The 16,434-nt window shown below is 41.3% G+C and overlaps 1 protein-coding gene across 1 annotated transcript; it reads right to left on the reverse strand.

Annotated features, from left to right (window-relative positions):
* Positions 1-834: 834 nt before the first annotated feature.
* LOC127159619 (uncharacterized) lies at positions 835-15,412 on the reverse strand. The gene is made up of 6 exons (XM_051102409.1): positions 15,305-15,412; positions 2,035-2,104; positions 1,610-1,942; positions 1,341-1,460; positions 1,172-1,248; positions 835-924 (listed from the first exon to the last, which is right to left on the reverse strand). Exons 1-6 carry the CDS (start codon positions 15,410-15,412, stop codon positions 835-837), a joined length of 798 nt encoding a protein of 265 aa, XP_050958366.1.
* Between the last annotated feature and the right edge of the window lie 1,022 nt (positions 15,413-16,434).

Consider the following 16,434-nt stretch of genomic DNA (forward strand, 5'->3'; position numbering starts at 1 on the left):
GAGTCACAAGCAATTAAAATGATTGACAAAGAACAAAGAAAACACAATAACTATATGTACACAGGAGCTAATCAGGCAAACAAGACAAACCTGGGAACAATCAGACTATTTAACAGGGAAAACTGCAAAGGACTACAAATATGGCGCTAGAAACAGGAAGTAGGGCTGCAGTTTATGACAAAAATCATAATTGTTGATTATTCCCTTGAAATTGTAATTGGGATTACTAATTACAATTATCATAATTTTCACTGAATGATGTTTTGAATAGCTTTATACAATTGTTTGAAGCAACTGCATGCCACATTTTTAGATATATAGTTTCTTCTTTAAATATATAAAACATACAAATTTAATTGTTTTGTTGTTGTTGCTGTTTTTTTTTTTTTTTTTTTTTGTAATTGTGCCTTTGAATGATTACATAATTGTGGCATCTGTAATTGTAATTACGATTAGAAATTTGATTAATTGTGCAGCCCTAACAGGAAGTACAACAAAAGGCCACACGTGGCACAGGGAGCATAACATATAACAATTAGTATTTTTTTTTCTTGATTTCCAGCTTTAAATTTGCAAAACATAGCTAAAAGCCATCTTGTGAAAAATGAGAACAATATAATCTCTAAAAATGTATTGAAAATATTTTTACATCCAAAAATACTTTTTCTTTAAACTCAAAAATACCAGCCTCAGCCCAATCAAAGTCCATTTCTTTTTGTACTTACATAGAAACTACATCTGAGCCTGATAAAAATGCATTTTTTTTTAAGAAAGATAGATGGCTTTTAGCTGGTTTTGCATCTGAACTCTTCATATAGATGTTTATAATGTATATTACATCATACATTGTCTGTAGACAGTCGTGCTCTGCTCCTGGATCAGCCTGGTGTTTTCAGGACACATGGAAAAATCAATTTCAACACACTGAAAAAGAGAAATATTATATTAAATATCAATGACATTTCATTATCACAAATAAATTTTCTCACAAGGGATAAAGGGGTTTATTTTTCAAGCATGAAGATGTTGCGTAACATCTTAAACATTTTAGATCATTCAAATGATGAATCTTGTTCATGCTGTTTGAAGTTGAAAGGACTTGCTGCAAGAATCACTATAATGGGTATTTTAGGAAAAAAATAAAACAACAGTTACTGAAGGCGTATCTTACCTGTAGATTATTTGAGTTTTTAGCTGCAGTGTAATTTTTAGATCTTCCAGTTGCTTTAATGTTTCTCTTCAGCAAACCTGAAACAATGAATGAACCATCACTCAATTCACACATTATAACAACTAAAGAGAAACAAACAAAACATATTTGCAGTAAAAGCAGTACAAACCTATTAATGCGATGATCATAAGCACATTCAGCAGGACAGATGTGATGATGGTCAGGTTTCTCCATGGTTTCTGGTGTTGTGGACACCCATTTGACTCTGTCTGGTTCCTGTGGACTAAGTCTATAAAACAGTTTTGGTTTTATCAATCTTTGTTCAATTGCAAACTATAACAGAACAAAGAAACTGCAAAAATATTATCTCTACATATATTCAATGGAAATCCATCATGTGGAATAAAAATACTGAATCTGAATGACAAAATCACTCACCGCTGATGTAGATTTTGGTGCTGTTGCTGAATTTTTGTGGTTCACTAGTTTTGACACAATAATAAACTCCTAATTCATCAGTGGTGATATTTCTGATGAACAGACGACTGTTAGTTTTCACTGAGTATTTGTCTTCAAAGATGCTGTTTTCATATTCAGCTCCTTCATATGTGCTATCAAAAGTGCGTAAGATCAACACTGGAGGATCTGGTGATTTGTGTTTGTACCAGTAAATCTCCTCTATATCAAGATCACAGCTTATATTCACATCAGCTCCTAAAGTTACTGCTATGTTTGTTAGACTCTCTGTGACTTGAGACCACATCAACAGATCTATGAGAGAAAGAAAAACACATTTTTTAAAGATAAAAAATCTAAAGAAACCCAATTTATTGATTCAATCAAATGTGATGTGATAAACTTACAGATGTGAAGCTGCACAATCTTCATGATGAATATTCTTATTTTGTGAAACAACTGAGCAAACATCTTTTTCTGTGAGCGGAAACACCACAGAGCTTTAGATGAAACCTCGACCAGAGAAGAGGGGAAGTCAGAGGTGGGCCTCTCTGATAGACTCTAATTAAAACCAATGTAGGAGATACTATGCCATTATTATATAAAACCATTTTTCCCTTTGTACAAAGTTGGGACATTTTGTAAAATGCAATATAAAGTAGAATATGTGATTTGTTAATTTCTTTGACCTTAATTTAACTGACAATTGTTCAGAGAAAAGATCGCTAATGTTTTCATTTATTCATTTATTAATTTTTCATTCTCTGACTTTATTGTATTTTATGGTACTTTCTCTTTGTGCAACAAAGATTTAAACTTGGACATTTTTTTTAGTTGTCTTTAACAACTGAGGTTGACTCTAATTTTTAATTCCAACCACCAGTATTTTTGTTTTTTGTTTTTTTATACTTTCTCTCCTGAATAAAGATTGAAACTCATTTTAGACTGCTTCTTAACTGCTGGTTACTTCCTGTTTGCCACATGTGTAGATGTTCCATACAGATGTGTTGGGGGCAGAGCATTACATGTAGTAGTTACATAATCATAATTTTTTTTTTTTTTTTTTTAATTTACAAGAAAATATCTGAGATACTGTTTCAAATGCCAGTTGTTTTCTCATTTATTGACTGACAGCTCTCCTGCCCCCATGTTGACAGAAAACATAAGTTCAGAGGCGTTGTGTGCACTGTGTGAACATGATGTTGCTGTAGTTTGAGACTAAATGTGAGCATTTACTCATCTCATTTGCACAAAAGCAGATTGATTATTCATCAGAATGAATAAAAACAGTGAAATGCAACTCAGAATAGGATGCAAACCTGCAATAATTAAATATGTTGAATAACACGTTTTATGTATTTAATCACATTTTATTACCCCTACTGTACACATGTGAATTTACACCTCCTTCAGCCTGAGGCTTATTCATTTCACCTTTGATGTGAAAGGGCTTTTACATTTGCCAATATATAAAAATAAACAAGCAAGCCCAGTCCAGAAGATAAAAAGTAACACAAAAGTAGTGTAACACATTACTTTTCATAAAAAAGTAAAACTATTAGTTACCTTTTTTAAGGAGTAAAGCATGTGTTACTTTTAAAAGTAACTTTTCCCCAACACTGCATGCCTCAATACTTTGTGAAGTATTGCCAGTTTCTACTGCCTTACTGAGTGTTTGGATTAGTCTACTGCATTAGTTTAATAAACTTCCAGCAGAAATTCTGCCTCCATGCATGCCCACTTCATAACAGAAAATACTATTGTTGTGTAAATATGAACTACAGTAGCTACTTCATATATTTTAGGCATCCCTATCCTTATTTTGGCTTTAGTCTATTAACTAAAATTTGCATTATGTTTCTTCAGTGTTTCGTTGTGTTATTTGTTTTTTTTTTTCTTTGTCTGTCTGTTTATAAAACAGACAGACGAAGTATTAAGGCACACAGTATTGGGGAAAAGTTACTTTTGAAAGTAACACTTGCTTTACAGTGTGTGAGAACAGTTCTTTGTTTTTATTTGACCAGATGAGGCACGTTAACTGAACAATCTCTTGCTGTTTACTCTAGATATTTTTAAATATATATATATTTTTTTTTTCTAATGGAGTGATGTTTTTTTTATTATTATTATTTAAAAAAACAGTAACAACCAATGGACAAAACCCTGCTTTTATGTACAGGGGTTGGACAATGAAACTGAAACACTGGCCAATATAGTGTTGGAGGTTTCATGGCTATATTTATGCAGCCTGGTGGCCAGTCTTTACTGATCGCACATTCCACCAATAAGAGCAGAGTGTGAAGGTTGACTATGTGCACCCAATAGCTCAAACATTGTACCCTGAAGGTGGTGCCGTGTATTAGGATGATAATGCACCAATACACACAGCAAGACTGGTGACAAGAGTGATTTGATGAACATGAAAGTAAAGTTAAACATCTCCCATGGCCTGCACAGTCACCAGATCTGAATATTATTGAGCCACTTTGGGGTGTTTTGGAGGAGCGAGTCAGGAAATGTTTTCATACACCAACATCACATAGTGACCTGGCCACTGTTCTGCGAAAGGAATGGCTCAAAATCCTTCTGGCTACTGTGCAGGACTTGTATTTGTCATTCCCAAGATGAAATAATGCTGTATTGGCTGCAAAAGGAGGCCAAACGGCATACTAATTGTGGTCTAAACCCAGGTGTTTCAGTTTCACTGTCCAACCCCTGTACTTTTACCTAATAATAACTTCAAAGATGTATAATATAAAAGTTATTTTTCTGTGTGTGTTTGTGTCTATTTTCATGAGGCATTTTTGCATTTTAAAAAAAAACAACAAACAAACAAAACCCTTCAAACTATTTAAATCACCGAGATTTATTCAGATTATATAAAACATGAAAAGCACATTGTTATTGTATAATTAGAAAACATAATTGTTAAAGATTTCCACTGGTAACCCAAAGATTTTAGACTTAAACATAAGATGGTGATTTATAACTGATTAACATCAAAGAAATTTAGTTGTACTGTAAGTTTTTCCTGCAGTACTTTGTTAAAATCACTCTTAACTGCTAAAAATGTAATTAACAATAAACAAAAAATATCAGGAGATTAAATCTAGTATCACACTTAAACAGTATTATTAAAAAGTGGAGATAAACAATATCTTGTTAATAATACTGTTACGGTCATGCTGGATGGACGAGACGGGAAACGAGATACGATACAAACAAATAAATTTAATATAAATCTACGTAGGAACAGGCAGGAACACAACGAGACATCCACACACTTCCAAATAACGTTAAGGACCGACAGCAAACTCAAAACTCAAGCAGACTTATAAAGGGAGAGACTAATTACAAACACAGGTGTAGGGGATGACGGTAATTTGGGTTAAACCAAAACAGACAGATCGGGGGGGAGACAATGGGAGGAACCAAAAGACATAAACAGACATAAATGTGACATTACGCCCCGCCTCCGAATAGGCGCGTCTCGCGCCGTACAACATACAAAAAAAAAAAAAACAAAAAAAAACAAACAACCAGACAAACGAGTAGGTGGGCGGTTCAGGAGGCCATGGCCGGACAGACAGTTCAAATAAACATAACATAGTCCAGGGGGTGACGAAGGTGGAAGGAGCCAAGGAGGAAACAGGAGGGACCCAGAGCAGGAGAAGCAGAGGGAGACCCAGACCGCAGCCATGATGACGACCCACGGTGGAGCCGACGGAGGGAGGAGCCATGGTGGAGGAAAGGCTGACGACTCCAGGGGGCCGACCGACGGAGGCGGAGCTGCTGGCGGAGGAGCCCGAGGCGGAGACGGAGAGCCGGAGATCCAGGGCGACACAGAGGATCCGGAGGGCCAAGGCGGAGCCCTAGGCTCTGGCGACCAAGGCGTAGGCGGAGATCCGGAGGTCCACGGCGGAGCCGGAGCGACAGAGGATGGAGGCTGTGCCGGAGGGATGGAGGAGTCCTTAGGAGCTGGTGGGACGGAGTGACGAGGCGCAGCTGGAGGAACAGAGTCCTGAGGTGACGGAGGGATGACGACCGACCAGGGCGGAGCCAAAAAGACGAGGGAGCCCGGTGGAGCTGGTGGACCGATGGGCGACGATGGAGACGAGGGTGCTGAGAGCCGTGGTGGAGCCGCAGGGTTGGAGGGCCGAGGTGGAGTTCTGGACTCTGAGGCTGGAGGCGGAGATGAGGGATCCTCCAGCCCTGACGCCGATGGAAGCTGGCAGACCCGCGGCGAGCCCACTGCACAGGTGGAAGACTGAGGGTGAGCAGAGGGGCTGTCAGGGGACAGCGGTGACCAGACAGACGTTGTCATAGGCAGAAGAGGGAGGGTGGGTGGGGATTCCATACAGGCAGGTATAACGTGACAGGTAGATATTTCCGTAAAGAAGTCTATTAAATCCCCAGAGTTATTTTCTAGAACTTCTGTAGAAAAGTCAGTTAAATCCCTAGAGTAGTTCTCCAGCTCACCCCCAGCAGTGGTGCAGTGGGCAGGGCTCTCCGTAGCCCTCACTTGCTCCATCTTGCACACCCCCTTCGTGGTAGTTGTAGCCGGCTCTCGCACCTGATCGGACGTGTAAGGCTCTGGGGCGATCTTTGACTGTGTCGCTCGTGGCTCTGGCTTGTCATCCGCGGTGGGCTCGGGCTCAAACTCCGCGTGTCGGGGTGCTGGTTGGCTGGGCTTTGGGTCTTGAGTGGGGCTGGTGTCATTCTCCGCGGTCAACGAAGATCTACAGGACACCAGCACCCACTCGATGTAGTCGGCGAAGCTCTCTCGTGGACCCTCCCCGGACAGCTGCGCTTTCGTGGCGATGTTCAGTCCTGCACAGTAGAATGTGCAAAGGCTGCTGTCCGGGTAGTGTGTGAATGGTACGAGGTGGACGAAGTCTCTAGTGTGGTCCACGAGAGAGCGATTCCCCTGCTCCAGGAGAAGGAGGAGGACGGCGGGGTTATCCATAACGAAAAAAAAGACAAAACACTCAGAAAAGCAGAAAATAAAGCAGGGAAACGCCGGGAAAAAACTGTATCGGTCGGTCCTTTTGTTACGGTCATGCAGGATGGACGAGATGGGAAACGAGATACGATACAAACAAATAACAATTTAATATAAATCTTCATAGGAACAAGCAGGAACACAATGAGACATCCACACACTTCCAAATAACATTAAGGACCAACAGCAAACTCAAAACACAAGCAGACTTATAAAGGGAGAGACTAATTACAAACACAGGTGTAGGGGATGATGGTAATTTGGGTTAAACCAAAACAGACAGATCGACGGGGGGAGACAATGGGAGAAACGAAAAGACATAAACAGACAAAAATGTGACAAATACAGTTATGAAGAATAAATGTGGACTCAAGCAGTCCCCTCCCACATATACATTTTAGATGCAATGATTTTCTTTTAAGATATATATAGTATTTGTGCATTCATATCACAATCAAGTAATCACTTGATATTAGACAATTAATATTTCTTAGCAGGACAACTATAGAAACTACAGAAGAGGGAAAGGTCTCAAAAAGGTTACGATCAGGCAAAAGGTAAGACCCACATTAATATCAAAGAAGTTTTCCAGAGCTGGAGATCCTTAAAGAGCAGGAAGGCTTGAAAATGAATGCTTTGGTTGCTATAGGATATTTCTTCTTGAATCATGAGATATGCTGCATTTCATAGAACTAAGATATGCTTGAATATACTCATGTGTCGTCTTTGCTTATTTGTTCATTTGCATTATTTTTTTTCTTCACTTCAGCTATGATAATTTCCATGCTTTATAAGCCTTGTCCACTGCCTGTTTTAAACGTCGACTCCCATGTGTGTCTAAAAAGAGAGATAAATAACATACTCTTAATTTAATGATCGCTCTATAAGTCGTTGCCTGTGTTGTGTGTGTGAATATGGGGGTATGGAGGCATCAAGAGGTGCAATCCTTTTGGGTAGGGGCATGTTTGTTTTAGTGACTTCAGTTATCAACAGTATTTTCCAGAAATCTCTTACTGCATATTTAATTGAACTATTACTCAATGGAGACTTTTATGGAGGTACCTGAAGAGAAAGTTCAAATTTCCAGAAATATCAATGCCTTTGACTGAAGATGTGTTTTCCAAATCTCACTAATGCATTTTTTTTATATATAACCTTCTAATAGTTTGAATTTGAGGTGCGTGAACGAGGTGTAAACCACGCTAAGATCTTTCTAAAGACTGTAAATGTGTTTTTACTCAAAGTGTGCTGTTCTTCTAAACTCTCAATTGCATCTTCTTTTCTGTATTTCTTCCAGTGTCCTGGGATTGTACGTTTCCCCTGGAATGATTTCTCATAGTACATTTCCAAATCTTTCTGAAAACTTGGGAAGCCTTGGGAGTGAAAACGGGTAGCATGTTTTAGACACAGTTATTAAATCTAATTTCATTTTAAATATTACATTTTTACTGCCATAGTTGGTTACATATGACCATGACATATGACCATATCGTGTGATGACAAGACTTCCTGAGGTTGAATATGAGGCTAAAACACAGAAATAAAAAGAAAAACACTGAAAAGAAGTAGTATGTTAATTTTAACAGTTAAATGAAGGTCATCTCATTTACTTGTCAACTGTTACTTATTTGAGATAAGTCAATAATAATAATAATAATAATAATAATAATAATAACAAAACAACATGTCTAAGACCTTGAGGTACCGATTCAGTTATATATTTTTATTGCATGTTATGTTAAATTCTACTTTTTAATTTTTACATTTTATTTATTTATTTATTTATTTATTTACTTACTTACTTAATTACTTACTTATTTTCAGATTCAGGTTCTTGTAACGAGGACGCTGAGGCGGCGTTTGAATCCAATTGCGGAAGTTTACTACAAATTACAGCACACATAAACGTGGAAACAGGCAGAGGGTCGATTACCAGAAAAGCAGTCCAACAGCATACAACACATAAACGTAATCCAAGCAGCAGAGAGATAAAGCAGGCAGTGGGTCAAATACCGTGAAGTCAGTCCAGAAACAGCAAACAATCCAAACAGGGGTAATCCGTAAACTCAAGAGTCCATAAACAAAGCAAGGTAGCAACAGGTAATCCAACAGAGTAAATATAGAAACGCTCGGTAAGGCAGGTGAAACTGGCAATACTTCGCAAAGTATAGAGCACATGGTCAGTCTTTAAATAGTGTCAAACAGGAAGTAACAGTAGAAGCAGCAGAGGGAGCATGCAGGCAGTCCTAGGGTGAGGGCTCCCTCTGCTGGCTTGGCGTTACAGAATCCCCCCCCCTAGGAGCGACTCTTGGCGCTCAAAACAACAACAGTCCAGGTGGGTGGGGGAACAGAGGCAAAACAGGGGGTGGGACGGAGGGCCAGGTCCATGTAGAGCAGGTGGGCCTGGATCGTGGAGCAGGGACAGACAGTGAAGCACTGGAGGACCTGGATCGTTGGGCAGGGACAGACAGTGAAGCACTGGAGGACCTGGACCATGGAGTAGTGGCAGACAGTGGAACCTTGGAGGACCAGGGCCATGGAGCTGTGACAGACAGTGGAACCTTGGAGGACCTGGGCCGTGGAGCAGTAGCAGACCGTGAAGCACTGGAGGGCCTGGGTCAGCTGTGGCTTGACTTGGTTCATGAAGGTCAACTGTGGTTCGACTTGGCTCGGGAATAACAGCAGCAACTTGACTTGGCTCATGAAGATCTGCTGTAACTTGGCTTGGCTCATGAAGATCAACTGTGACTTTGCTTGACTCAGGAACCACGGCTGTGACTTTGCTTGACTTGAGGGCTACAGCTATAGCTTTACTTGACTCAGGAGCAATAGCTGTAACTTGACTGGACTTCGGAAGAGCAGCTCTGACCTGACTTGACACAGGAAACACAGCTTTAACGTGACTTGATGCTGGAACAACAGCTGCAGCTTGACTTGACTGTGGAACAACAGCCGTGACCTGACTGGACTTGGAAACTTGACTTGACTCAGGAAACGCAGCTGTAACTTGACTTGGAAACTTGACTTGACTCGGGAAACACAGCTGCAACGTAACTTGGCTCAGGAACAACATGGCTTGGCTCAGGAACAACATGGCTTGGCTCAGGAACAACATGGCTTGGCTCAGGAACGACAGCTGTAACTTGGCTTGACTCGTGGGGCAGAGCTGTGACTTGGCTTGACTCGTGGGGAACAGCTGTGACTTGGCTTGACTCGTGGGGAACAGCTGTGACTTGGCTTGACTCGTGGGGAACAGCTGTGACTTGGCTTGACTCGTGGGGAACAGCTGTGTCCTTGCTTGACTCATGGAGAACAACAGCTGTATCTTGGCTTGGCTCGTGGAACACAGCTGTGACTTGGCTTGGTTCATGGGGAACAGCTGTGGCCTTGCTTGACGCTGTTGCTTGACTTGACTCTGTTGCGTGACCGGGCTCTGTAGCTTGACCGGGCTCTGTAGCTTGACCGGGCTCTGTAGCTTGACCGGGCTCTGTAGCTTGACCGGGCTCTGTAGCTTGACCGGGCTCTGTAGCTTGACTTGGTTCTGCAGCTCGACTTGGTTCTGCAGCTCGACTTGGTACAGGAACAGTAGCTGTCATTTTAGCTGCCCATACAGCCATTAGGGGTGAGTCCAGTACGCGTGCCATCATAAGGCGTGGCTTGGAGACAGCGATTATCTTGTGGAGTGGCTCTGGGATGGCAGCCATCTTGTGAACTGGCTTGGGGAAGGCGGCCATCTTGTGGATTGGCTCTGGGACGGTGGCCATCTTGTGAACAGGTTTGGGAATGGCGGCCATCTTGTGGACTGGCTCTGGGATGGCGGCCATCTTGTGGCCTAGCTCTGGGACGGCGGCCCTCTTGTGGACTGGCTCTGGGAAGGCGGCCATCCTGTGGACTGGCTCTGGGACGGCGGCCATCTTGTGGACTGGTTGTAGGAGGGTAGCCATGACAGGTGCAGACTCTGGACAGGCAGGCATGGCGTGAGCAGGCCCTGGAGCGGCAGGCATGGCGTGAGCAGGCCCTGGAGCAGGAGACGTGACGTGAGCAGGCTTTGGCTTTGCAGGCATGACGTGAACAGGCCTTGGCTTGGTGGATGTGGCCTGAGCAGGCTTTGGCTTGGCAGGCATGACGTGAACCGGTTGTGGTCTGGCAGATGTGGAGTGAACAGGCTGTAGCTTGGCAGACGTGACGCTAGCAGACTTGGTTTGAGGGGGTTCTTGCACGATGGTGACAATACCAGACATGAAGGTTGTGGTGTGAACGGTCTCTGGTTTGTTTGATGTGACGTGAGCTGGTTGTGGTGTGGTGGTTACTGCGGGATTGCGGGGTCCCTCGTCCGCAACCCCCACAGTAAATGTGGATCCACTTAATAGCAGGGCATGATCAATATATCTCTCCAGTGACCAATGAATCTTTCCCCCAGGTAGCCACGAACGAATGGGATCATTCAAACCCACCCGAAAAATGTCCTTCAGTGCCACGTCATTAAAATCAACAAGGTAACACAGTCCACAAAATTCCTCTACATATTCCTCTATAGCCTTGTCCCCTTGACGAAGGCAGAGGAGACGAGATACTGCTGGGTTCATGTTGGCTGATCGTTTCCGCTGGATTCTTGGTAGGCGAAGTATTCTGTAACGAGGACGCTGAGGCGGCGTTTGAATCCAATTGCAGAAGTTTACTACAAATTACAGCACACATAAACGTGGAAACAGGCAGAGGGTCGATTACCAGAAAAGCAGTCCAACAGCATACAACACATAAACGTAATCCAAGCAGCAGAGAGATAAAGCAGGCAGTGGGTCAAATACCGTGAAGTCAGTCCAGAAACAGCAAACAATCCAAACAGGGGTAATCCGTAAACTCAAGAGTCCATAAACAAAGCAAGGTAGCAACAGGTAATCCAACAGAGTAAATATAGAAACGCTCAGTAAGGCAGGTGAAACTGGCAATACTTCGCAAAGTATAGAGCACATGGTCAGTCTTTAAATAGTGTCAAACAGGAAGTAACAGTAGAAGCAGCAGAGGGAGCATGCAGGCAGTCCTAGGGTGAGGGCTCCCTCTGCTGGCTTGGCGTTACAGTTCTACAGGTTCTGACTATTTGAAAACAAATAAATTATTTTATTAAGAAATAAAGACAAACCTGAGTGTGGAAATCTCAGGTGTGCATATCACCAGTCCATCTCCTATATTTAGAAACAGAAAAAGAATGTCCTCTGCTGATAAACAGTATCTATAAAATAAAGCCACATGCTGTACGGTAGGTGTGTTTAACTTCAGTCTGTCATACCAAGATTTGTTTTTTGCAGTCTGGGGTGGAGTTGAAAATGGAGCAGCCATTTTAAACTATGTAAAATAGACTGGTGCAGTACTTCTCCAGTAAACTTTATTTATTTATTTATGTTATAATTTAGATATTTTAGATGCAATGCTGGCAACCTGTATATTACCTACTGTATATTTCTGTCACAAGACTAATATTGTCAATATTGAACATTTAGCTAATTACTGAAATTCATATTCAGCTTCTAAAGCATGTCTTCTTTGACTTGATTCTGGTTGTTCATCTAAAAAAAAAATCTAATTGACAAGCACTGCTAGACATTAAAAGCAGACCATCCTAATAAATTAACTTTTAAAGATTTTTGTCATGCTAACAAGATAGAAAACAGTGCGTAATGCATGCAGCAGTAATATCAGATAATTGGGGGAGCTTGATGCCTACTGTCAAGCTCCAAAATGTTTAGAAAATTGCCTCAAATTAATCATAAACTGTAACCACAAACATCTTGTGCACTATATTTCAGTGGCCGGTTGCATAAAATTCTTAATGCCAGATTTACTTTAAACAGGTTAAATTACCATTAGAGCACAATTCCATACTGACAATGCCCACATTAAAGAACACAGACACAGCCAGATCATGTCGCACAACCAGCTCACATACCACCTGCTTTAAGAAAATGCTTTTTTTTTTTTTTTTTTTGGAGTTAAATAATGGAGCAAATACAGTAATTTGACGAGCATAAACGTTAGTAAATTGCTTTGCATGATTCATTTTAATACTCTTCTATGATAAATTTTGCATCCTACATATTCAGTAAGTTCAGGTGCAAAAAGAACTGTATCCATGCCTTGTCAGCACTAATTCTTCACTGTGCATCTTTAGTAAATCTTGACAGTACTATTTTAACACCAAAAGATGGTTTGCGCTGACACAAGCTGTTAGTAAATCTGGCCCTTAGACTAGTTTTACAAGTTAGTCATTCATTCATTCATTCATTCATTCATTTATTTATTTATTTATTTATTTATTTATTTTTCTTATAGACTGGTCATAATTTTTGAATCAACTAAATAAAATGTAGACTGGACTAATTGGAATCCAAAAAATAAGACTCATTATTCCTTGGCTAACTGCTAGTTGGTCAGAATAGTTTACTGTCTTCTCTGTAATTTCAAAGTAGTCAACAGTTTTACTGTTTATTTTACAGAATGTTCCTGTATTTTTAATATAAAGAAAATATTAATAAAATTACAAAATAGACTTGAATTTGCATGGCTAATTTACAATAACATGAAAAACACTCTAACTGTGAATAACCAGAAAGTCTGGAAGGGTCTAGTTTTGGTCTGGGTTTTGGACGGTCCCATGCAACAGCTCTGCATAAACATTCAAATGAGAAAGCAATTACGTTACATCATGAAATTAAGACAAGAAATAACAACACATAATCACACATAATCACATAGTCAGCTGTAAAAGATGCTAATAAAACAGTTTGCTATTTCATGGGAGACAATTCAAATGATACCTAACATGACTGTGAATATCACTGATGTTTGTAAATGGCATGAATAAAGACGCAGCTGTCGGACGTTTCAGAGTTCCTGCTGCCACCAGGAAATGCAACCAGGAAAATTGGTTTGCTAGGAACCACCATGTTGGCTAGTTTCTAGAAGCCCCTGTAATGGTGATTAGTGTTCACATTAGTTGGGCTCTTGACAGTGTTTAAAACACATACATTATTGCATACAATTTATTTTTTTTATTTATTTATTGCATATGGGCCCAGGGCTGACTGGCTAAACCACTGCCCTCAGGCCATTCAAGATGCCCTCAGATACACTCAACACCTAAAAGGACCTGATTGTGGACCCCCACCAGACTAGGAAAGACCACACACACACACCCCCTTATCTACACTGATGGGGCTGAAGTAGAGCGTGTGACTAGTTTCAAATTCCTTGGTGTCCATATTTCTGAGAATTTTTCCTGGACCCAAAACACTCTCATCAAAAAAGGCAGTGCCCTTACTTTCTCAGGAAGCTAAGGAGAGCTCACCTGTCCTCCCTCGTTCTACTGAACTTTTATAGATACCCAAATGAAAGCATCTGAACAAACTGCATTGCAGTTTGTGGTATGGCAACTGCACTGTCTCAGACAAAAATGTCCTTCAACAGGTTGTTAAAATGGCTTATTACACGGCTCTGTGGAATACCCGATTCTGGTTGGTCAGACACCACATTCCACATTCCAGTCGGTGCTGTTCACTTGCTGGGATTTTTTTTTTTTTTTCCCAATCACAAAGATCTTATACTTATTTAGAGAAATAAGTATTCTTAGAGACTGCGATGTGTAGTGCAACATCTTACACAAACTCAGCTGTTAATGGACAAATTAATGCATGCATGACAGTTCAATCTTCTCCCATCATGTTTGGACTTAATGTGTTCAGAACATTGCCAAATGTATTCTGGTTGTGGTTTGGTAAGTGAGAAAGGCACTGGTGAAATTTTAGTGACAGTTTTTTTAACTTTGTGTTTGGACTATGCAAATAAGTTCCACAGGAGAAAAGGGGGTGGGCCACAGCATGTTCCCCCACTCTTATGGAAACAGCCAATCACAGCAAGGAAGTGGAGAAGCACCAAATTGCAATCTCCGCTTCATCAGAAAAAGATAAAGGTACCCATCCAAAAGACACTCTTTGAGTCTTAGTCCTGCAGTGGAAAAGACGTTAACAGATACACCTTTCTGAGTCTCCTTATTTGTTTTAGAGTTGCAACAGTCTGTCTTTCCAGATAATGTAGCTTTGACATAGCGACATTCAACATAATCACAGGAGGATTTAATGGAGGACTTTCTAGAACTCTGCTATCAGGTTTGTTGGAATGAGGGCATGTTGTCAATTTCCTCCTCTAATCTCAGTGGGGAATAGCAGATGCTCGCTGCTCCAGTACATCAAGTATGTGCTCTGTTTGACTGGCTCCTGCTTTACAGTGGAGGAGTTCCAGGAAAACACCTGTTCTGCTTGTTTAATGTCCCTTTCATCCCTACCTGCCTCTAATCATCCAGTGGACCTCACAGGCCAAGAGCTAGGGCTCATGCCTACCAAGGACCCAGAGCCAGAGCCCCAATAATTAATTCCCACCCAACAAGGAATACTTCATCTTTCACTGATCCCGTCCTGCCTCCTAGATTCCCTGACTCCATCCGGTTCCTTGACCCTTACTCTGCTGATCCCTGCTGATCCCAGCCAACCTTCCAGCTCCTTCATACCTGCTGGTTCCCCACAGCCTCCAGGCTCCTTTGTCTCCAAGCTTTATAGCTTCATCTTCCTTGCTTGTTCTGCCCAGTTCCTATGTTTTGCCTCAGGTCTCCTGGCCCCCAGCTCTACCTTGGTCCTCAGATCCCTAGGCTTCACCTCAGTCCTCTGGGTCCAGGACTGTCCCTCAACCCATCGATCCATCAGCTTCACCATGTGTCCTCGATCTTTCAGCTCCATTTTTGTCTGTCAGCCCTTCAGCTCAACTGGCATTCCTCATCCCTACCATCTCAGCCTGGGTTTGTTGTTCCCCTTGGCTCCACTGTGGACTTCCAGGCCTGTAGCTGTGCCTGGACCTTACAGTCCTTCGTCTCCACCATCATCCTCATCATCTGCCTCCAGCTTAACTAACTTCACTGTGATTTTCCATCTTCACATCTTCGACCTGTGTACAGTGTCTGTGATTCTACTGTGGCCCTGAACCAGCTTCCTCCTTGGTGGCCCACTCACCAAGTACCTAACTAACCAAGTTTTCATCTCGGGGTCATTGCCCACTTTCCCAACCCTGTATATAGTAGCTTTCATCACCTTCTCCCTCGACTTGTTTATGGCACCAGGAGTGTCCTACCAGGAGGGGATGTAATGTCATATTTTGTTTCTGTTTAAGACTCTTTTCATTCCTTTTGTTTTTATTTTCATATTTCCTGTTTTTAGTTCATGCTTTCTTGGTTACCTTAGTTTCTGATGATGTCATTTGTTTCTATACTTATCTTATCACTTGTGATCTTGCTTAGTTGCTAGTTTAGTCTATATTTATAGCTCTTAGTTTCAGCTGTTATTTGGTGTCTATTATTGTTGCTTTATAACGTGGTTTTCTGTTCTCCAGCATTTTGCAACTACTTCTGAGTGTTTTGTTTTCATTTAATAAAGACAGCCTGCTGCAAATTGATCTAAACTCTATTCATTGAACTGCACTATGATAGAAGAACAGACCTTTTAAGGCCCCTAGAGAATTTTGTGGAGGACTTACTAGAACTTTGCCATCAGGTTTGTTGGAGCAGAATTAAGACTACCTCATCCTCCAATCTATGCCAATGTCGAATACCATTATCTCATTGCTTCAGTATTTAGAGTATGTGCTCTGGTTCTCTGGCTCCTCCCTAACAGCAGACGCCGATGTGTAGAGCTGTGGGCCCCGAGGACTGGAGTTGAGAACCACTGCTCTAGTGTACCACATATCCAGAGTCCACGCCAACTTATGG

This window comes from Labeo rohita, unplaced genomic scaffold (genome assembly GCF_022985175.1).
Source record: "Labeo rohita strain BAU-BD-2019 unplaced genomic scaffold, IGBB_LRoh.1.0 scaffold_236, whole genome shotgun sequence".
NCBI lineage: Eukaryota > Metazoa > Chordata > Actinopteri > Cypriniformes > Cyprinidae > Labeo > Labeo rohita.